This window comes from Rattus norvegicus, chromosome 16 (assembly GCF_036323735.1).
Source record: "Rattus norvegicus strain BN/NHsdMcwi chromosome 16, GRCr8, whole genome shotgun sequence".
NCBI lineage: Eukaryota > Metazoa > Chordata > Mammalia > Rodentia > Muridae > Rattus > Rattus norvegicus.
Genome location: NC_086034.1, coordinates 18,047,380 through 18,069,117, shown reverse-complemented (window position 1 = coordinate 18,069,117; position 21,738 = coordinate 18,047,380). Strand labels below are relative to the sequence as shown.

General features: G+C 52.6%; 1 protein-coding gene across 30 annotated transcripts in view; it reads right to left on the bottom strand.

Moving 5' to 3' along the window:
* Nucleotides 1-5,017: 5,017 nt before the first annotated feature.
* Myo9b (myosin IXb) overlaps nt 5,018-21,738 on the bottom strand; it is an 84,727-nt gene continuing 68,006 nt past the window's right edge. For 13 of the 30 annotated variants that reach the window (XM_063275071.1, XM_063275077.1, XM_063275084.1 and 10 more), the window contains 20 exons: nt 20,388-20,704; nt 19,160-19,993; nt 18,315-18,375; nt 17,492-17,613; nt 14,093-14,220; nt 13,756-13,931; nt 12,098-12,196; nt 11,805-11,978; nt 11,372-11,413; nt 11,052-11,163; nt 10,562-10,635; nt 9,978-10,170; nt 9,771-9,899; nt 9,485-9,590; nt 9,278-9,409; nt 7,442-7,565; nt 7,057-7,104; nt 6,653-6,790; nt 6,311-6,434; nt 5,021-6,205 (listed from right to left, as the gene is read on the bottom strand). In XM_063275071.1, coding sequence (XP_063131141.1) covers nt 5,787-6,205; nt 6,311-6,434; nt 6,653-6,790; nt 7,057-7,104; nt 7,442-7,565; nt 9,278-9,409; nt 9,485-9,590; nt 9,771-9,899; nt 9,978-10,170; nt 10,562-10,635; nt 11,052-11,163; nt 11,372-11,413; nt 11,805-11,978; nt 12,098-12,196; nt 13,756-13,931; nt 14,093-14,220; nt 17,492-17,613; nt 18,315-18,375; nt 19,160-19,993; nt 20,388-20,704 — 3,552 coding nt within the window. In that variant the 3' untranslated portion in view covers nt 5,021-5,786. 30 annotated transcript variants of the gene reach the window in all.

Genomic DNA, 21,738 nt, shown 5'->3' with positions numbered 1-21,738 from the left:
TCATTCTCAGGGTTCTGGAGAATGACTTGAAGGTTAAGAGTTCAATTTTCAGCACTACAAGTCAGTTCACAACCATCCATAATTATACTTTCAGGGGGCCAAAGCCCTTTTTTCTGACTTTCTTTTTTCAAGGCACACACATGGTACACAGACATTCAGTTAAAACACCCACTAACATGAAATGAAAATAATCTTAAAAAACAAAATTAAAAAGCCAACAACCTTCAGGAGGTCTGGAGAGGGGAGATCTTTGGGTGACACTTCCCCAGGAATTTTCTTGTGGGTGAACCCCCAGAAGGAGGTGAGGCAGACAGCTCCCAGAGGGTTCTTGTGGTTGGTGAGGTCAGACGAGGCATAGGTCCTAGAGGGACATGGTGCTGACCCTTCACCCCAGTTAGATTTCAGTGAGACATATGAACAGAACAAACTCCCTCACAGGGTTACCTGTGAAAGGACGCTGAGGAACTCACAACCCAGCTACCCAGTGGTACAAGCAGGACCCCAAGAAGATATAGCAGAGAAAATTCAACCCCTTAACTGGGCCACGACCTGGGGGCACGCCCCAGGCAGTTGTGATGAATCCCAAAAGCTGACCAGAACAAACCTGCTCCAGAATTGCTGCGGGCTGAGGCTCTGTCCAGAAGCCAGCCAGGGTGACCCAGGACTTCCAGAGCCTCCTTGACAAGTGCTTAAATGACCTGACTTCAGAAGCCTATGTGGTCACCTAAGAGGGCCCCTTTTTAGGAGAGTGTGGTGGGGAAGGACAAGATTTTGCTATGTAGCCTTGACTGGCTGGGAACTCACGCAGATCAGATTGGCCTTAAACTCACCGAGATGTCGGGGACCGGACGGCTGGACTAAGCAAAGCTAGTGCCCTGCCCTGAGGAGATTCCTGAGAAGGGCTTGACCTTTTCAAAGAAAGAACATGACCCCAGAAGACTGTTGCCTCTTTGTCTAAGGAGAATATCTTGCAGTTTAATGATTCACCTTATGTCCTTGGGCACTTCCCAGTACTCCCCCTGTCCTAAGCTTCAATTCCTGCTTTAGAGCTTTAAATGCTGTACATTCCTCTCAATAAACAGACCTTGACAAGGACACTGCTTGGTCTCGCTCTTCTTTCTTGCCCGTTCTCCCGCAGGTATGGGTCCCCCTCGACCCCCACAAATAACTGGGTCCCCGATGGCAGGGCAACCGAGATCCATCTGTCTTTACCCCTTGTGTGCTGGGATTACAAGTGTGCACCACCTTGTGTAGCCCTTTGATTTTAATAAAGACTATTTTTGGGGAAAAAAGAAAGGCCAGATGTAGTGAGTGGTCCTGTCCTATCATCTCAACGTAGAATGGAGCCAGCCAGTCCAGTCAATCATGGCGCTCAGGTTCAGAGCAGTCTCAAAAGATGAGGTGAAGAGCCACAGGGGTGGGGGTGGGGACATCATTAACATCAACTTCTGGCTTCCACATGTGCATACAGGGATAAATCAAAACACTCAAGATAAATCAAAATTATCAAGAGCAGGCTAATGTTATCCTGACAACATAAACCCAGAAGCCACACCCCTTGTGAGCTGCTGCACCCCTAGGGCAGACATCCTAATTCCCCACTCACAAATCATGCAGGGCAGACATCCTAATTCCCCACTCACAAATCATGCAGGACTGGGAATCAAAACAACTCCAGCAGCCAACCCTCCCCCTTTCCCCTCCCACCCCCGCAGTGGGCACAGCTGGCCCAACCAGGGCAAACAACCCTTCATTTGCACGAAGGGCTGACTGGCATGGAAACGCTCCCCTCTCCCAGCTATCTTAGCTACTTCCTCCTCTCCCAATGACATGGTAGCATTTGGTCTCCTTAAAAGGCCGAAATCTTTGTGTATAATAGAGTGTCACTATGGTCCTGGAACTTACTGCAAAGACCAGGCTGATTTGCCTAGTTTGGGATTACCCTATTTCTTTCTTGAGACTTGTAGTTGGTCCTTGCTACTTTGAGGGTTCTTCTTTTCCCAGAGGGTTATCCTCTGCACCTCCTGCCCCATCCCATCCCTGCCATTTCACCCCACCCCCACCCCTTGATAGGAACCAGGGATAAGGGTGAGAGGAATTAGGAAAATCCATGACTCACTCACTATATAAGGGGCTGCTTGCCCTTCCTCACCCTCTTGCTTTCTTCCCTTCCCTTCCCATCCCTCCCCGCCACACGCCCCCTCTCCCAGCCGTGTTCATGGTCAGCCTCTACTCCTCTCCTCTCCCCTCAACTCCACTCCCCATGCCCTGAATAAACTCTATACTATATTGTCCTGTGCCTGGTCCTTCAGGGGTAAGGGATGCCTCAGCATGAGCCCGCAGAGGCACTGCCCTCCACCACATCATACCACAGGCCTCCACCAAACATACCTCTGGTCTCTTGTCTTTTTATAAAACACAACAATATTACTCCTTGGCTGAACTGGCTCCTAGAATTTGCTAAGGAGCCTCAAGTTAGGTCCCTGTAGTGGTTTGAATATACTTGGCCCAGGGACTGGTATGGATGTGTGGTCTTGTTAGAAGAAGGGTGTCCTTGTGGGCAAGGGCCCTCGTCCTAGCTACTTGGAAGCCAGTCATCTCTTAGCAACCTTTGGATGAAGATGTAGAGCTCTCAGCTCCTGCACCATGCCTGCCTGGATGCTGCCATGCTGCTGCCTTGATAATAGACTGAACCTCTGAACCTGTAAGCCAGCCCCAATTAAATGTTGTCCTTTATAAAACTTGCATTGGTCATGGTGTCTGTTCACAGCAGTAAAAACCTTAGAAAGTTTCCAATGGTAAGAAAATACTTGGGGTTGGGGATTTAGCTCAGTGGTAGAGTGCTTGCCTAGCAAGCGCAAGGCCCTGGGTTTGGTCCCCAGCTCCGAAAAAAAAGAAAAAAAAAGAAAAAAGAAAAAAAGAAAGAAAATACTTGCGTATCTCTTTTGGATCTGTACTTCTGAACCCAAAAGTGGCCTTTGCCACATCGCATACACACCCAGGAAAGTCTAGGCGTTTTTTTCTGTTTGAGATTTAGGAAAACCCTTACCCCTAGAAACGGCTCATTCACTCACTTCTCTGGCACAAAGTACTGTGTTTTTCAGTTAATGTACCGGACATTTTGAGACCTGTAGCGGTTTGGTCAGTGTCTTTGCAAATGACTGCATTTCTCATACTCAAAGAACCAGGCATTTTGATATCAGAAATCTCTAGCTATAGATTGACCTATTAGCACTGTACACATTAGAAGCAATATTGGTCATGACCCTTGTCCGTCTGTCCACAGTCGCTGCCCATGCCTTTAATGGTCTCTACTTTTACATTTTGTATTTGCATTTTTAAATGCCAAGGGATCTATCAACCCCTGTCTTGCTTCAGGTCTGATGAAGCTTTGCTCACGGCTGACATTAACCTTTGTTAAAAATCAGTGAAGGTTTCTCCAGAGCCTTGTATAATCTTTGTAAATGAGGAGGACCTTTTCTCAGGCTCAACTTTGTCCCAAGCTCTTAAAGTCACCGAGCAGCATTGTTCTGTAGTAGCATCATCAAATCGATTATGCTTTTTTAAAAAGATTTATTTATGGATATGAGCACACTGTAGCTGTGTTCAGACACATCAGAAGACGGCATTGGATTCCATTACAGATGGTTGTAGTCACCATGTGGTTGCTGGGAATTGAACTCAGGATCTCCTGAAGGGCAGTCAGTGCTCTTAACCACCACTGAGCCATCTCTCCAGCCCCAACTCTGTTGTGGTATATCAGAGTCACCCTTCATCCAGCAACTAGTCTTTTATTATTATTGGAGTGGGGGGGTTGTTGAATGACCCTTTCACAGGGGTCACCTAAAACCATCAGAATAAGTTATTTACATTAAGATTTGTTAAGAGTGGCAACATTACACTTTTGAAGTAGCAATGACATAACTGTATGGTTGGTGTCACAGGAGAAGCTGTATTAGAGGGTCACAGCACTGGGAAGGTTGAGAGTCACTGCTCTAGAGCTAACAGCTTTCGAACCCTGAGCAGCAGGTCCCAGCTTTTGGAGACGAGCAGTGAGCTTCTGGACTGGCAGTACTGGTGGCCTCAGGTACTCAGGACCCTTACAGAAAACAAGGTGACGTTTTGCAACATGGTGTGACATACACAAGGTTAGCTAGCTCTCAACATCTAATTCTCCTGCCTCTGCCTTTTGAGTGCTGGTGTCTGAAGGAAAGTGTGTGGTGTGCCCATGCGCATGGGCTGCAGGAAGGCATCAGGTGCCCCACTCCACCACTCTTGTCTCCATCCCTTGAGATAGGCACCCCCCTGAGCTAGCGCAGCACCGGCTTTTACAGGGCGCTAGAGTTTGAGGTCAGGTGCTCCTACCTGTGTGGCAACTGTTCTGAGCCGTGTCCCCAGGCCCTAGTGGGAATTTCATACAGAACTTTTTTGGCACACCTGCTTCTTTTTTCAAAGGTTTTTCATATTTATGAAATATTTATGAATATTTTCATATTTATGAATTATGTGTGCTTTGCCCACACTTACATTTGTGTGCCACCTTCGTGCCTGGTGCCTGTGGAGGTCAGAGGTGTTCAATCTCTCGGAACCGGAGTTACACATGGTTGTGAGGCTCCATGTTGGTGCTGGAAACCAAACCCACAGCTTCTGCAAGAGCTTTTAGTCGTCAGCCCACCCCGCTATTCTCTGGCGCTGTTGTACCTGAGACCCGTCTCCTGAGGAAAGGTCTGGGACTCCTTGCTGCTCAGCAGCTGGCAGTTTCAGGGGACGACGCCGAGCATGGACTAAGCTCTGTAGGCACAGGCTGCTGACACCCAGGCTGAGGTCTGGCTGGGCCCCTTTTCTCTTCATCCAGAACCACGAACTTCTGCTTCAGCTCCCAGCTCCTGGGCCAATGGCAGTTCTTGTCTCCCGACTCCATGGGGGACAACTCAGGCAGTGCTGACTGGGGCCTCATGCAGGCCCTTCTCAGACAGGAGCCCCCATCCCCACTGCAGCCCAGGCAGCAAGACCATACCAACACTTGTCAAGCACTTTTATTTCACACCTCCGGTGGGGCTTCCTTGTGTCCAGGACTGGGTAGGGCCTGAGAAGAGAGCCAGCCTCTTAAGAACCCAGGCTGACACGGGGGCTGCAGAGGAAATTCGGGACATGCACTGCTTGTCCCTACAGCTCCGATCCCTGGCTCCTTGCAGCCCACAGGCAGTGGGTAGAGCATCCCTGCGATGCAGGGACTTCCCATTCTGTCCTGCCTTCAGCTGTGACCCTGTGGACAGCTCCCACAATCTCTGGAAGGTTCTCTGGCCAGATGACCGCTGCTGGGAGGTATTCAAGGGTAAGAGGTGTCTTGTGAGTCCGCTCGTTCGCTTGCTTGCTTGCTCTCCATGGCTGTGGAGTGCAGTCGCCAGGTGTGGCCCACATATCCACTTTGCAGGCTAGTCCTGCCCATGTCCAGGTTACAGCGGTGGACAGTTAATATCAAAGCTCAGACACACGTACAAAAAGTTTGGTCCTCCATTAAGGCTGTTATGAACTTAAAAGTTATGTAAACCACAAAAAGAGAAACAGTTACTGAAAAGTACAAAGGGGGGGGGGGGAACTGCTGTGCAGGTTGGGGCTCTGATGGTCCTGGCCAGCAGTCCCCAGCCTCCACAACACACAGAGCTGGCCACAGCATCCCTCTGGGAACTTTTCATTCTAGATCCTTCTCAGAGAGTGAAGGCCGGCTCCACAGCTGGGATGCCAGTTCGGGGATTTTAGAACACGCAGATGGCCAGTCATGGTCCTCAGCCATTGGCTTGGCTGGAGCTGGAGGGCAGGCAGTAGGTAGGGGGGTCTGAATACCTGCGTTTGGCCCCAGGAAGTATGGCATCATGGTGGTCCAGGGGTCCTAGTGTACCCTGCGATGGCAGGTCAGCTCCAGGGGCGATGTATACGGAATGTACCTGGTCCTGTCGGCGGGCAGGTGGCTCTCGGCGCTTCACTGGAACAGCAGCCTCCTGGAGAGCAGGTGCCCAGCTCGTCAGGTGCAAGGGCAGGCCCGGAGGGAGCTTGATGTTGGCCATGGGCATGATGGGGGTCCTCCGGGGTGTCTTCACTCTGACCGTGACGAAGGATGTCGGCCTTCCTCGTGGAGGGGCGGTGGCCGCGGGGAGGGGGTTCGGGGTGGGCGAAATGGGGCAGGGGAGAGCAGGTGCGGGGGGCCCTTGGAGAGACAGACTCGGGGTTACTGCAGTGGGGGCACTGGGTGGACTCCTGCCCTGGGCCTGCCACAGTGGGGAGGGTCATTGGACGGCACCTTCACACTGACCTTCTGCGGCCCCCCGCACGGCCCTCTCCTCCAGCAGGCTCTCAGTGCTGGCTGATGTCTCTGAGTCAAGGTTCTCCTCGTCAGAACCCCGTGGGTCCAGCTCCGGCAGTCGATATGTGATGTCCTCCCTGAGGGTGGGGGCACCATATCTGAGGCTGTTCCCTCCAGGAGACAACCCCCCAAGGAAGTAGTCCTGCTCCTCTGGCCCCTCCCTCATGCCAAGCACAGGCAGTCAGTGATGTCCCTGGCATCTGGGCCCTCAACCCAGCAAGCGGCTTGGCTGCAGTGCTGTTCCAAGGGCTGTTTCTGCCTGGACAGGGGAGAGAATGGGGCACATGACACTTGCTTCTCTTCTTTGATGGACTGAATCCTCTCCATGAGAATCTCCTTTTCCCGGTCCTCGTCACCACCTGCCGCCTCCTCGGGGAGAGCCCCCAGCTCCTCCAAGTCTTGGACCACTGGGGTCCTGGGGCTTTTGGTCTGAAACACAAAAAATGCAGGTCTGTCTGGAGGACGGAGCTCAAGGTGTGGGCAGTCTAGTGCTTAGGTGGAGGGAGGGGTCAGCAACTCCAGGTTAGTTGTGAGGCAGTGCCCCCCACACCTCCCACACACACCGTGCTCTGTGCCTGGGGCACCACAGGAATCTAGTGAGGACCAAGAATGAACATGCACTTCCAGATGTTAGGACGTATCTACCCAGCGTGCACCTGGAAACATGCAGCTTGGGCCACTCAATGCGTACATACCCGGACCCCCTCATAGGGAGACGAAAACCCCAGTTTGAGAGGCCACGGCTGGGGAAGAGATAACACAGGTGAGCAGGGCCAGACCAGCAGCTGGCAGCAGCTGGAGACCCAGGCTGCCATGGGAGCCCAGGACCTGCCCCTCCTGCAGCACCAGTGTGGTTGGTCCTTGGAACACTAAGGGCTGGGGTGCGGCTCTGTGGTAGAACTGACCCACCTGGCCCTCAGAGGGGCACCTGTCGGCTGAATGGAGGCAGCCTTTTGGTGAGGGTAGGGCTTGTCCTGCCTGTGCCACCACCAGTCCACTTCCGAGTTTGTGGAGGCAGTGCTATCCCACACCCATGGCCTTACGCAGCCGCGGGAGGCCCAGCCCAAGGCCAGCACTCACGGCATTCTGCCTCAGCAGGGAGAGCCTGCGGAACGCAATGCTCTCAGCTGCCTCCAGGTGGTTGATCTCCTCCATCTTCACCTTGTATTTCCTCATCTGTTCCTTGATGAGCATCTCCACACACCTGTGCACAGACGCAGTCGGTTCATGGCCGGGGGGTGGGAAGGCAGGCCCTGAGAGCCAGTAGGGCCTGGGCCAGCACCACTCGATACCCTGGGGCCCCCTGGCACCCCAGGAGGCTCACTTTGCTTTTCTGAACCCAGGGACCCTGTCTCTTGACTTTGACAGCACTAAGACAGGAGGGGGAGGAGGGGAGAGGAGGGGAGAGGAGGGGAGAGGAGGGGAGAGGAGGGGAGAGGAGGGGAGAGGAGGGGAGAGGAGGGGAGAGGAGGGGGAGGAGGAGAGAGGAGGGGAGAGGAGGGGAGAGGAGGGGGAGGAGGGAAGAGGAGGGGAGAGGAGGGACAGGTGGAAAAGTCAGCAGCAGGGTGGGACGACTTGAACTCTAGAAAGGACAGGTATAGAAAGGCTGGGCAGCCTGCCCTAGTCAGTGCCCTGCCCAACAGCTCTAGAATACAAGCTTGGCTCCCACAGAGCTTACTCAATAGTTAGTACCAGAGGGACAGCTCAAACTCCGTCCCTCCCAGTGAGGAGAACGGTGAGCCTTCAGGCTATGAGATCACAAGTCAGACTCCCTATTAAGATCAGAGCGCCGAGGACAGAGGGAGTAAGTTTGTCTGGCCCTCCCTACAGTGGCTTCCGGCTCCTTTCTCATCCTTTGGTGGCCAGGAGTGTGGTTGGGGACCACGGAATGCTTCTCAGCCTTGAGCTAAGGAAGGTGCCGAGGGCAACAGGCCAAAAGAAGGTCCTCTGTCTCCTTGCAGTGTTCTTTTGTGTGGGTGCAGGGGTGGGGTGTATGGAACCTGAGTTCTACATGCCAAGCAAAAGCTCTACCACAGAGCCACACCCCAGCCCTTCTGAGTTCTGAGGCCCACTCATGTGCAGTGGGGAAGACAATGATGGAAACTGCTTGTCCACTCAGAGGCAGAAGTGCTTGGCCTCACCGCTCCCTCTCTCTGGCTTGGGTAGGGGTGGGAGGGTGTTTCTCTCTCTCTTTTTTTTTTTTTTTGGGTGTTTCTCTTATATGCTTCTTCTCAAGGGACCCAGAACAAGATCTTCCCTGAACAGGGAGCAGGAGACTGAGCTCTCCCCATGTGGCCTACTGTCCGCAAGCTGCCTGCACTGGGGTAGCTTCTGGAACCCCAACTCCAGATCTACCTCTTGTTAAACCTGCCGAATAGGCCCTGGCAGCATCACAGAGAAGGGGTGTATGTGTGTGTGTGTGTGTGTGTGTGTGTGTCTGTCTGTCTGTCTGTCTGTCTGTCGGGGAGGTAAGGGAAGGCTGCTGAAGAAACCTAAGAAGGGGCCACCAGAAAGATGGCTCAGAGGGTAAAGGCGCCAAGCTTGATGACCTGAATTTAATCCCTCAGGCCTACATGGAAGAAAAGCTGTCCTCTGACCCCCACATATGGTATATGTGCCCTCCCCCATAAAGTAATAATCAAAAGGAAACTTAATGATGCTGAACCCCTATAGGTCTGACAGAATTTCTAAGCCAGCCACGGTCACCAGGAATCTCATCTGGGCTTTCTCTCTAAACAGCCAGGGAAGCCATGTGGGCTTTTGAGTGAGCTGCCTTGTTTGGATTTTATAGACAGAGTCTTTCTCTGTAGTTGGCCTGGAACTTCAGAGTCTTGCACCTCAGCCCCCCACTGTGAGGACTGTGAGGATGACAGCCATCCCAGCTGGGTGGCTATGGGTCTGGGCCCTGTGACTCACGTGGTAATCTTTAGTACGTCCTTCATGCTGGTCAGGGGGTCGGAGTTGTCAGGGCAGCGAAGCAGGCAGGGCGCGAAGATGATAGCTAGAGCTCCCGGAGACATGCGGTTCACATCTTCAAGCAGGGCCACTCTGCAGAGTCAACAGTTAGGTGGCACCCCTCTCTGACCCCTCAGCCCTCTCAGCTCCTGGGGGAGGGGTACTTGCTTGACAAGGTGGAAGATGAGCCTCTCCAGGGAGGTGTGGTTGGCTTCAGGCAGGTGGTCCAGGACTGCATAGATGGCAGCCAGCTGCTCCTGCTTCTCTGGAAGCTCTGGGGAAGCCAGGGCCATCAGTTCTGGGCGGCACTAGCTATGCCCAGCCCTTCTTCCCTAGGCGTTTGGGTTGCACAGAAGCCCTCCATGCGGGGTCTAGGTACAGATGGGAACAAACCCAACCCAAACTGCAGGCCCAGCTGGAGCAGGGTAGCTCCATCCCTTCCTCCATGGCTCACCAACAGCCCTGAGGAAGTCTCCATACTGGGCAAAAGTCATGAGTGGCTCAGGCAGCTCCCGCAGCCATTGCTTCAGGACCCCGGTGATGGCGTGGATGGGGAAGTCCTCCAGCTTAACTGTAGCAGGGTCTGCAGGGCAGGCACAGGTGAGTAGTGCATGCGCACTGACCAGTGGGGCTGCGCCAGGCACCTGCTCCCAGTGCCCACCTGTCTGCAGAGCCTGGCGTAATTCCCGTGTCCGGTTGGCAGCGCCTGACTTGCGGTAAAGACCCTCGGTATACAGGCCATGCATCTCTACATGTTCCAGAAGCTTCTCCAGCACAATGGGCACGGAGGCCTTGTCACTGGTCAGGCTGTCTACACACACGCCGAAGTGGCCTGGTTCGGCACCCAGCTCACTCTACGGTGTGGGATGGGTGGAGAGTCAGGTCTGGGTGCCACTTCCCCAGTGCCCTCCACCTGTCCCTGCCTACTCTGTCCCTGAAGGGATGCTTGGAAGGGGCAGCTTACTCCATGAAGCCCCACAGGCTGGGTGTCCCTACCTGGGAGAAGGCCCCACCGCCCCCGTACTCTAATTCTTGCTGGGACCCTAACACCTTCATGGACAGTAGAGGGCCTCCCTCTGCCAGGCCCAGGACTCTTCCACAGGGGTTAGGAGCCTGGCTGGGAGCCTCAATACTAGGAATGGACATGTGTCCCATACTGGAACTAGAGGACACAGCCCTTCCTGCCACTTCCCAGAGAGCCCTGGCTCTAATGTTCTAGAATGTTCCAGGGTTAGGTATACTCACCTTCCTCCGTCCAGTGTAGGAGCAATAGCTCTGAATCTTGTGCACACATTTCTTGTGGCAGGTCATCTTGCACACTAACAGGTCAGAGTGGAGGTCACAAAGAGTGCATGCAGAGGACCCCAGGTTCCTGGGAACGCCCACTCACCCACTCTCTGGAGACCCTGACTGCATTTTAAACTGCATGGGGTTTGCTACCCTTCTGCCCTGATTCCTGTGAGATGGATAGGTGGTGACTGGTGATCAACAGAAGAAACCTGGGCCTTGGTTACACAGGACATGCCCTTGGGTACTCAAAGTCTGATGCTCTAAGCTATGTGAGCAGCATGCATGGTACAGAGGCAGGGCCCCCATGCCTGACATATCACCTGCCTTCGTGTTTGTGTGTGCAAGTGTATGTGTTGAGAGAAGACTTCTGAAGGGTGAGCAGAAGACACGGGCAGTGGCAAGGGTAGGGCCCCCATGTGGCCAGGACAAGGGAAGCTTCGCTCACCACTGCATAGCAGGGCCTTGTCCATGAGCCAGATGTAGGACAGACACTGCTCACACGACTGCGGGATGTTCACTTGGTAGCTGGCAAACACATGTCCATTGTGTTCCTGGACCTGGGTCGGGAGAGGAGGTGGGAGGGCTAGACTGAGGGGACCACTTCCCCACTTTGCTGTCTCAACAGCAGCTCCTTCTCATGGCTCCAAGATGCTGGATTAGGGCTGCACATAATATATGGATGCATGCATGCACACACGCACACACATGCACACTCACACACACTTGCACACACACACTTGCGCACATGCACAAATGACTACTCACAGCACGCTCCTGCTTCCTCTTCTTCTTCTGGGCTTTGCCCTGCTGAGAGACAGAGATCTGGTCAGTTGGGGACAACTGGTTGACCTGACTGTCCCTAGAAACATCCTTGTCCTCACAAAGGAGGTGGGAAGCTTGGGAGCATTGTGACCTTCACACCTGGAGTGGCATAGATGGCTCAAGAGAGCAGCTGTAGTGTGTGTGTGTGTGTGTGTGTGTGTGTGTGTGTGTGTGTGTGTGTGTGTGTCTGACCCGGAAGGTGGTGGTGCCATAGCCAGTGGGGCTGGAGGATGCAGATGTGTTAGGGCGTGCAAGGCCAGACCAGGGAGGGGTGTGTGACTACATGGGAAGGGCTGGACCAGGAAACCAGGGAGGCACAGGCAGCTGTTGCACAGGGAGAGTCTGGAGGCAGGGGTATGGGGGTGGACCTGCCTACCTTGACCGGCTCAAAGTCAGTCTTGTTGTAGCTGCGAGTGAATTCATCCAGCAGTGACTGGAAGACATTGAGGACCAGGTTGGTGTCCTTCTCCCCACGCTCGGCAGCCAGGTTACTGACAACGATCTGGTAGTTCTCCATCAAGTCCTTGTAGCCTACATGGATCTTCCCGTTCTGTGGGAACATGACAAGGTGTCCCATGACCTAACGAGGCTGGCTGGTGGAAGAGCATGGCTGGGTTGTGGAGTGGGGCTGGGGAAGGCATGGGCAGCTGGGGTGGGGCCACCACGCACAGGCACAGAATACATGGTCTTGATATTGCTCCTGAAACGCTCAGTGGCCTCAATGAACAAGCTCTCGATGGGTGTCTTCTGTGAGCGAAGGTCATTCACCTACAGAGAGAGGGTGGTCACGGCTGCTCACTCTTAATGCCAGCCACGAGATCTAGGGCATCTAGAAACCTCTAAACAGAGCATGGACCAGCCATGTCGCTGGAGAGAGGCTGGTCCACAGGTTATGGTCACAGGAAAAATCCTGCACAGGCCTCCTGCCCTGCATGGCTGGTTCTAGATTAAAGGGCGTGATGTGTATGCATTTGAAGACGCTGACAGGACAGGATCCTGAGGGGTTTGGCACTACTTAGATAGCACGTAGGGCCTTAGGCAGGTGAGGCAAGCATCTCTGTAACACTCAGTCAAGTTCTTCAGAGAGTATTCTTTTGAAATAGTTTGGCCTAGAACTTACAATTCTCTTGCCTCAGCCTCCCAAGACTTGTGGCAACTGCAGTCGTGCATTTCAAGCAGGAACAGCAATGAGGTGCACTGTGCAGCGAAACCGGAACACACTGTGCACATGAGCTCTTATCAACACGCTACAGCTCTTTGTCTAAAGCTCGTGGGACAGGATAGTCTCAGATTGCAACATGGCTTCCCTACATATCCAGGAGTAAGGCTCACACTAAAATGCAGACTTCAGATTCAGGATTTAGACCTTCCTTTAAAAAACAACTTTAGGGGAGGTGGGTGTTGGTGGCTCACATCTTTAGTCCCAGCACTTGGGAGGCAGAGGCAAGAGGATTTCTTTGAGTTTGAGGCCAGCCTGTTCTACAGAGTGAATTTCAAGACAGCCAGGGTTATTACACAGAGAAACCTATCTCAAAAAACAACAAACAAACAAACAAACAAACAAATAAAAACCCCCAAAACCAGGGCTGGCGAGATGGCTAGAGGTTAAGAGCACTGACCGCTTCTTCCAGAGGTCCTGAGTTCAATTCCCAGCAATCACATGGTGGCTCACAACCATCTGTAATGGGATCTGGTGCTCTCTTTTGGTATGTCTAAAGACAGCTACAGTGTACTTATAGATAATAAATTAATCTTTAAAAAAAAAATAAACCCAAACCACCATAACACACTTGAGGGACTCAAGAGCACTGGCTGCTTTTCCAGAGGACCTGGGTTTGATTTTCAGCACCCACATGGCAGCTAAAAGCCTCCTGTGAACTTCAGCTTCAGGGAGATCTGATGCATACACACGTAGGCAAAATGCCACAACATGCTGTTTTTTTTTAATCTAAAGGAGTTTGCTTGTGTGTGTGTGTGCACACATGCATGTTATAGCATAAATGGAGGTCAGAGGAAAAGCAGTGGGAATTGACTGTTTTCGTGTTTGGGTCTGGGACATCAAACTCAGGTCATCAGGCTTGGCAGCCAAGTGCCTTTAGCTCCAAGCCACTGCTCTTTTCTGTAGACCTCATCATGTGCCCAGCTGTCTTGCGCTCAGCTCTGGCTGGAATGCTGTGGAGTCTCCTGTGCTCAGCCTCCCCGCAGTCCCCTGTATTGTTTAATACCCTGATGCTGGGAGCAGAACCCAGGTCTTAGGGATGAGCAGCCACTGAGCTGCACTGTCTCTAGCCTGGCCATGGCTAATGACTGACATCCTTGTGGTGTACCTTGTTGAGCAGGAACTCATCCAGAAACTTGAGCTCGTTGGCATTAGTGATCTTACGGAACACCGACTCTCGCCACTTCTCGGACACTGTGATCTGTCCGACCTTACGATTTCGGTTCTTCTTCCCTTTTAGAGGCTTCTCGCCTGTGGTGTGGCGGTGCTGCTGGCTAGAAGGTACTGAAGGAACACGGGACAGTTGGAGACATGGTCAGAAACAGGCACCCACATGCACCCAGGTCCACAGGCGTGATTGATCCTAAGGCTAGGTCCTATGTCCAGGGCTCAGATCCTGCTACTTGGACCTGACAGCTATGGGTATGAGGTTAAGGGGAACCAACCATCTAGAGTCTTCCTGGCCGGGGCCTCCTGTGCAGCCTGCCCTCCACTGCCCTCTGTCTCCTCCACACCCTCCAGGCTGGGCTTCTTATCCTTGGCTTTGTGCAGGAAGAGTCGCTTAAAGGCAGATCTGCAGGAAAAACAAGTGTTTATTTTAAACTTTAGTTTTTATTGGTGAGTATGCATGTGTCTATGGGGTCTGCTATGTGAGTATAGCACCTTCGGAGGCCCAAGGAGGGTGTAGGATCCCTTTGGAGTTACAGTGACAAAGGACTGAGTCACCAAATGTGGGTGCTACCCTCTGGAAACAGAGCAAGTGTTTTAACTGTGAAGTCATCTCTCTAGTTGTCTCTCCTTCCTTCCTTCCTTCTCGAGACAGGGTTTTACTACGTAGGTCAGGCTGCCATGCTGAGGCTCTCCAAGTGCTAGGACTGAAGGTGTGCGCTCCACACGCATGGAGCTGTTTTGCTTTGGAGACAGGGTGGTCTTGACATCCTTGGCAGCTGCGCTGCGTGTGTGAGTAAAGCAGCTCACACCTTGGCTCTGCACCAGGTTTAAAGCATGAAAAGCAGAGGGGAGTGGGAGACAGAGCCTCTGCTTAGGAAATCACGTTCTCAGTGCTGATTTAGAACAAAAATGGAGGTCAGGCATGGGGCACTACAGAACCAGGCAGAAGGACCACAACTAAAAGTCATTCTCAGCTCCTAGGTTCAAAGCCAGCCTGGGCTGCATGACAACTTGTGTTACAGGAGTAGGGAAAGGGAGGGGTGGGCACACTGAGACGTGACAGCTTATACCCACAATCCAGCCCTTGGGAGGCTGAGGCAGGAGGCTGGCCACACATTTGAGAAATACCTGGATTATGGAGTAAGACTTGGTTTCAAAACACCAACAAAACAAAACAAAAAAAACCCCCAAAACAAAAAAACCAAAAAACCACCACCACCAATAACAAAAAAATCCTGGTAGGTTTTTCTGTTACTGTGTACTAGCTGCTCTCTTTCTTAAAAACATTTAGCCAGGAGGCAGTGTCACATATCTTTGATCCCAGCACTCAGGAGGCAGGGGCAGGTGGATCTCTGAGTTCAAGGCCAGCCTGATCTACAGAGTGAGTTTCAGGACAGTGAGGGCTACACAGAGAAACCCTGTCTTGAAAAACCAAAAACAGGGCTGTTGAGATGGCTCAGTGGTTAAGAGCACTGACTGCTCTTCCAGACGTCCTGAGTTCAACAACCATCTGTAATGGGATCTGATGCCTTCTTCTGGTGTGTCTGAAGACAGCTACACTGTACTTATAGATAACAGTAACAATAATAACCAAAAACACAAAAAATTCAGAAACAGAAAAACCAAAACATATTGAAAACTGAAGAGGGCCACTTTAAAGGGTTCACTGTGGAGTCCTGGATCATAGAACAGATGGTGTCTGCCTGCCTGAGCTGAGGAAGACCTAGAGCAAGACTCGGCCTGTCCTAGTGTCATACATAGAATTTTAGGGCACTGGCACTTGCCACCAAGCCTGACCACCTGACTCCAGCAATTGTCCTGTGACCTCTATACACATGCCATGCACCAATGTGCGCTTGTGCGTGCGCACACACACACACACAGTGAAAACAGTGTAAAACATTTTAAAAAATGAAATGCGTTCCTGCTTCCTGAAGGCTCTCATGGGCACTGAGTCAGAACAAAGTCAGAAAAATGACGACAGATTATCAACAGTGGTTGCTGTTGCTCATGGCTGCCATTTTGGGCTCTTAGCTCAGACTCTGACTGGGAGCTTGTGTAGGAAAGGCCTTTGCATTTGTAACTATCTGAATAGAGGATGAGATAAAAAGTAACCAAGTCATGCAAATCTGATGAGAAGTGTCCTTCCAGGACAACAGAAGGATCTGGGGTGGCTCAGGGGTAGAGGACCTGCCGAACATGCGTGCAGCCCAGGGCTCCTTGAGAGCTGTAAGCAACCTAAAGCAATGTCAGGAAGCCGTTGGGTTTGAGTCAGAACCATGAGGATGGAGGCGGGTCAGTTACTTGTCTACAAGGCAAGGATGCTTGGTGTCCTCAGGGCCTGGCCAGAAGCCCAGGAGGAGCAGTCCAGCCAGGCGGCCTGAGCGCAGATCTGAGGACCAGGACAGGTTCCCAGAGGTGCGGGCAGGGGCAGGAGGTGCTTTAAGGTTTCGTGTTTTGTTTTTTGAGATGGTTTATACTGCTCAGACCTCCTCAGGGTCAGGACCACATCACGTGTGTCTAATCAAGTCTAGACCTAGCAAGAAATGACTTCACTGGAAAAAAAAAATGGAGGGCTGGACAGTGGTGGTGGCACACACCTTTTTTTTTTTTTCTTTTTTCTTTTTCTTTTTCTTTTTTTTGGAGCTGGGGACTGAACCCAGGGCCTTGTGCTTGCTAGGCAAGTGCTCTACCACTGAGCTAAATCCCCAACCCGGTGGCACACACCTTTAACCCCAGTGCGCAGGAGGCAAAGGCAGGAGGATCTCTCTGAGTTGAAGGCCAGCCTGGTCTATACAGTAAGTTCCAGGACAGCCAGGGCTACATTAACCTTGTTTCAAATCCATCCATCCATCCCTCCATCCCTCCATCCCTCCATCCATCCATCCATCCCTTCATCCCTCCATGTAGAAAGACAGACCCTGTAAGAATGGACTGGAGTTTGAATCAACAGCAGTCATGTAAAAGCTGGGCTCAGGGGCACACACATGTAACCCTGCTGCTGGGCCTTGGGGTGCATGGGTGACTGGCTGGCCAGTTAGCTTAGTTGAATCAGTGAGCTCCAAGTTCAGTGAGAGACCCTACCTAACACATTAAGAGGGAGAGTGTGCTGGTTTGAATGAGAATGGCCCCACAGGTTTATATATGTCATCAGGGTGTGGAACTGTTTGAGAAAGATGAGGAGGTATGACCTTGTTGGAGGAAGTGTGTCAGGTAGTGGGCGCGGGCCACTTACAGAGAAACCAGAGAAACCGTATCTGGAAAAACAAAAACAAAAACAAAAACCAGGCCAGACTGTCTCTCTGCCACCATGATGATCCTGAACTAACCCTCAGAAACTGTCAGCAAGCCCTCGAACACATTCTTTTTTATCAGAGTTGCCATGGTCACAGTGCTTCCACATAGGGAACACTAGCTGGAAGGCCTCTGTCCATCTGTGAAATCAGAGCAGAAGACCTGGTCTGGCTGTGGCTTCCTGAGGCATCACAACCATGGGGCCTGCCTGGTGCTCGAGGTGGTCCTGAGCTGGGCTAAGTGGAAAGGGTTAGTGGGTAGGTGTTCAGCAAGGCTGTTTGGAACTATGCCTCAAACAACCAGAGTCCAATGTGCCTCGTTGCTGTAACCAGCTTAGCGGAGCTGAGGCGTCTCGAGTCGGGGGTGCCCTGCTCACTTACTTAGAGTCACCCTGGGAGCCTGTGGGCAGGCCTGCATCGGGACCAGCAGATGGGTCTTCTGACTTCTTCTTATGGCCGGCTGGCTTCTTGGCGCTCAGATCCCCATCGACTTCAGTTGAAGTCTGCAAGGGACAGGAAGGGACAGGTATAGCGAGGGCAGGGTCAGAGAGTCACAGCTGGGGCCCAGACACAGCTCAGACCTCCCGTCTTTACCCACCAACTCCATTGTGAGTTTTCTATCTTTAATGATTCCATTTTATATCTTGATTTTCTGAGACAGGGTTTCTCTGTGTAGCCCTGGCTGTTCTAGAACTCACTCTGTAGACCAGGCTGGCCTCAGACTCAGAAATCTACCTGCCTCTGCCTCCTGAGTGTTGAATTAAAGGTGTGTGCCACCACTGCCTAGCAAAGATTTTATTTTATTTTTTTAAAGATTTATTTATATTATAAGCACACTGTAGCTGCCTTCAGACACACCAGCAAAGGGCATCAGATCTCATTACAGATGGTTGTGAGCCACCATGTGGCTGCTGGGATTTGAACACAGGACCTCGGGAAGAGCAGTCAGTGCTCTTATACACTCAGCCATCCCACCAGCCCGATTTTACCTTTAGAGAAAGGCTGTCAGGCTGCTATGAAGTCTGCCATGTGGGCTCCTGGCTCTGCCTCGCAAGTGTCACTATTGCTCAGCGTGTGTGCATTCACACGTGTGTCTGTGTGAGGGCATGTGTGTGCATGTATATGTGTCTCTGTGTGTGTGTGTGTCTCTCTCTCTCTCTCTGTGTCTGTCTGTCTGTATACGTGTGGGGCACTACAGCTTTACCTGTACCTTGACCGGGGACAGCTTGGAGACATCACTGGTGGAGAAGGAGATGCGCCTCTCCCTGTGAGACCGCAGAGCACAGTGTTACTAACATGTGCCATGCAGAGGGTTCCAGCCTCAGTGCAGTGACACTTACCTGGGCGGGGTTAGTCTTAGTCATCCCAGCAAACGCTCACAGAGAGGTTAGAGAGCTATGCACTGTTCTGTCCCTGTATCCCTTGTTCCACCCATACTCCTGTTCATCAGTCCACCCATCTACTCATCACCCAGGGACCTGTCCATCTCCAATCAACCTCTTTCCATCCATCACTTACCAACCCACTAGTCCATCATCTTTCCATCTCTCTGTTCCATCATCTCTAAACCTACTCACCGATCCGTCACCCATCAACCCTCCACCCTGCAAACCACTGACCTGTCAGGCTTACTAGCATGTGATGGGAAGGGCCAATGAGAATGTTCAACATCCTGGAACAGGGTGTCCTCCTGGCCTCAATCTGTCAGTACCACAGCCAAGAGGTCCTGTGTAGGTGGCCTGCCTCTGACTCCATACTTCCTCCTCAGTCCAGGACAGGCCTCAGGGGCTGAGATATGGTCCCTGATATCGGCTCATATAGGGAAATCTTGTTTGAAGGGCTATGATGGTCAGGGCATAAAGCATGCTCAGCGAGCTCTCTGTCAAACCTTACTCCAGCCTGGACCTGCGCTTCTTCTGCCCTTTGTGTTCCCCTCTGCAGGGCATGTCCCTATCTGGCAATCTTGGTCACACCTGTATATGGTCCTGGGGCCCTGAGCTGGTGTTGCCCACCCCAGTACCCTCGACCCTGTATAACAGATAGGCTTACTCTGTGGGAGTCAGGGCTGCCCCTGCAGTCCGGGGCTTCTCACTCAGGTCCAGGGATTGGCTCAGCATGGCACTGGCGAGCTTCTTGCCTCGCCATATCTCCACAGCAGTGGCTAGCCGCTCTGTGTCCGGGTGTTGGTACCGTTGGATCTGGGTGGAGCCACTGGGACTCTCGGGCTTGTCCTGAACCTTGGTGCTGTTCTCACCCTTGTCCTCATCCTGGGGGGATTCCAGGGAGCTGCTGGGGAGCACTGGGCTAACCCTGCTGTCTAGGTCCAGGCTGGCGGGCCTCTGCAAGGGACTGGGACTCCTAGGCGGATCTCCCACAATCGGCACCTGCTTTGGACAAGAGGGGGCTGCGGTCTCAGTCCATGTCTCAAGTCCATCTTCTCTGGGCTCCTTTGTGTCCTCAGGGAAGCTCTCCCCTGTTTCCAGGCTTGCCTTTCTGGAAGGTTCTCGGAGGGTGCTATTCTCCTCCCTGCAGGATTGGATGTGTTTGTTCTGTCGTTCAACATGCTCCAACCCTCGCTGCCGCCGTGACTCTCGCTTCTCCCGGCTACTGGGGACTTTCTCATGACTTTCAGCTGGCACTGTTTTTTGGGCTGGGGTCTCCATCTCCGGGCTGGGGATCTCCTTCTTAGGTGACAAGCCATTTGGGGACTTGCTGTTCATCCAGGTCTCAGTCTCCACACCCAGGCTCTCAGGGTCCTCCACAGGGTGCTCAGACGGCTGCTCCCCAGCGGCCACAGGGCTGGGCTCTCCCTCTGACATCTCTGCTCCTGCAGTCTCCCTGGCTTGCTCTGCCTTCTGCTTCTCTAACATCATCTGGCTGAAGCTGGTGGGAAGAAAGACATGACCTTATGTCAGATGTGAACATCTGGGTGACTTCTGGAGTGCAAAAAGCTGTCCAAGACCTTCAGAGACCTAGCCAATATCCACCTGGGTAGTGGTGGCCTCCCAACTTGCAAGGCTGGATGCTCAGGATGGGTCGCAGGAGAGGAGAGGTATTCTGAGTTGATTATAGCCGTCCCTCCACCAGGTCTCAATCACCTGTTCTGGGTGGCAGGTGGAGGAAACCACCTTCCCCTTCTTATGCCTACAGACCTCCCCACCTCCCCACGCCCTGACTAAGGTCCACTGGCTGGGCACTAGCAACCTTGGGCAGCTTTTTAGTGAGTGACCCTCTGGGCTCCTAGAATGCTCCAGGGTAGGAAGCCCTGCTCCCTCACCTCCTGCGCTGTAGGTGGCCACGGCAGAGGCTCTGCAGGCGGATGATGCTATGCCTCTGGTGGTGGTAGGCCTGTCTCTGCAGGTAGCCTCTCCAGGCAGCCTGAAGATACACAGCTGCCCGCGTCCTCTCCAGTGTACGGCGCACACGATAAGACCGCCAGCAGGCCTGGATGGTCAGGGCAGCATGCTTCATCTGCACAAAGTGCCTGCGTTCCAGCACCATCCGGAACCAACTCTGCAGCAGCAGGATCCTGCGTAAGACCTCACCATGCAGCCTCTCCTGCAGGGCCTGCCGCTCTGTCTCCTTCAGGAAGACCTGTGGCAGGGACAGGGGAGAGGTGGTGTGGCTGCAGGGCCTCACAGAGCCTGCGCAGGACAGGCCAAGCAACCACCCTCTCCTGTAGTCAGGAGCTACAGCTGTGGCTTCAGTGACCTGATATTATGTTGCTTTTGCCAAATAGGTTCTTGTGTAGCCCAGGCTGGTCACAAGCTCACCAGGTAGCCAAGGCTGGCCTTGTACCTCTCTTCTTTCTGACTGCTCAGGTATGCTCCCCAGCAAGAGTAGGGGTTGTTTAACATATGGAAGTAGAATCCATATAAAATAGCATTCACTCTGCGTGCACAGGCCACAGGCTAACACCAGGTGGCTCCCACACCTTGTTTTGAGGTCCTGAGGCACACTGGGTGGACTGGGGCTGCAGCAGGCACCACCCTCCCAGTTTTTTAAGTGGGGTCTGGGGAATCCAAACTCAGGTCCTTATCCTTGCATGGATGGAGTTCACAAGCACTTACTGAGCCATGTCCCCAGCCCTTTCTTGCTGTTGTTTGAGACAAGGTCTTGTTGTATAACTCTAGTTGGCCGGGAACTCACGATTCTGTCTTAACTGTCTAAATGCTAGTTGACGGGCATGTCCCAGTCCTGGCACTTCAACTCAGAGGGCCCTCAAAGCCAATGGTCTTCCACAGATGGCCGCTATCACTCATCACGTCTCCTCACTCATGCTGTAGTATGTCAGTTTTATTCCTTTTTATGGACAGACCACATTCTGCTTACCTAATGGGCATGCTGGCTGTGTCCACTTTCGGACGGTTGTGTGCAAGTGTTTTTGGGAACATCTGGTCTCAGTTCTCTTTGGGAACTTCTGGACTCGCTTTGGGACTGGAACTGTCAGGGACCTAGCTGAACTGTGCAGCCGAGTGACACTTAGTGGCACTCACTGGCACTCTCTGAGAGATACAAGGAAGGACTGGTCTCATGCTGACCTGAGGTCAGGATGTGTCATCCCTCAACATTCCTGCTCTGGAAATTTGGGTCAGCATGTGACCTGAGCTGAGGGTCCTTCAAGAGGT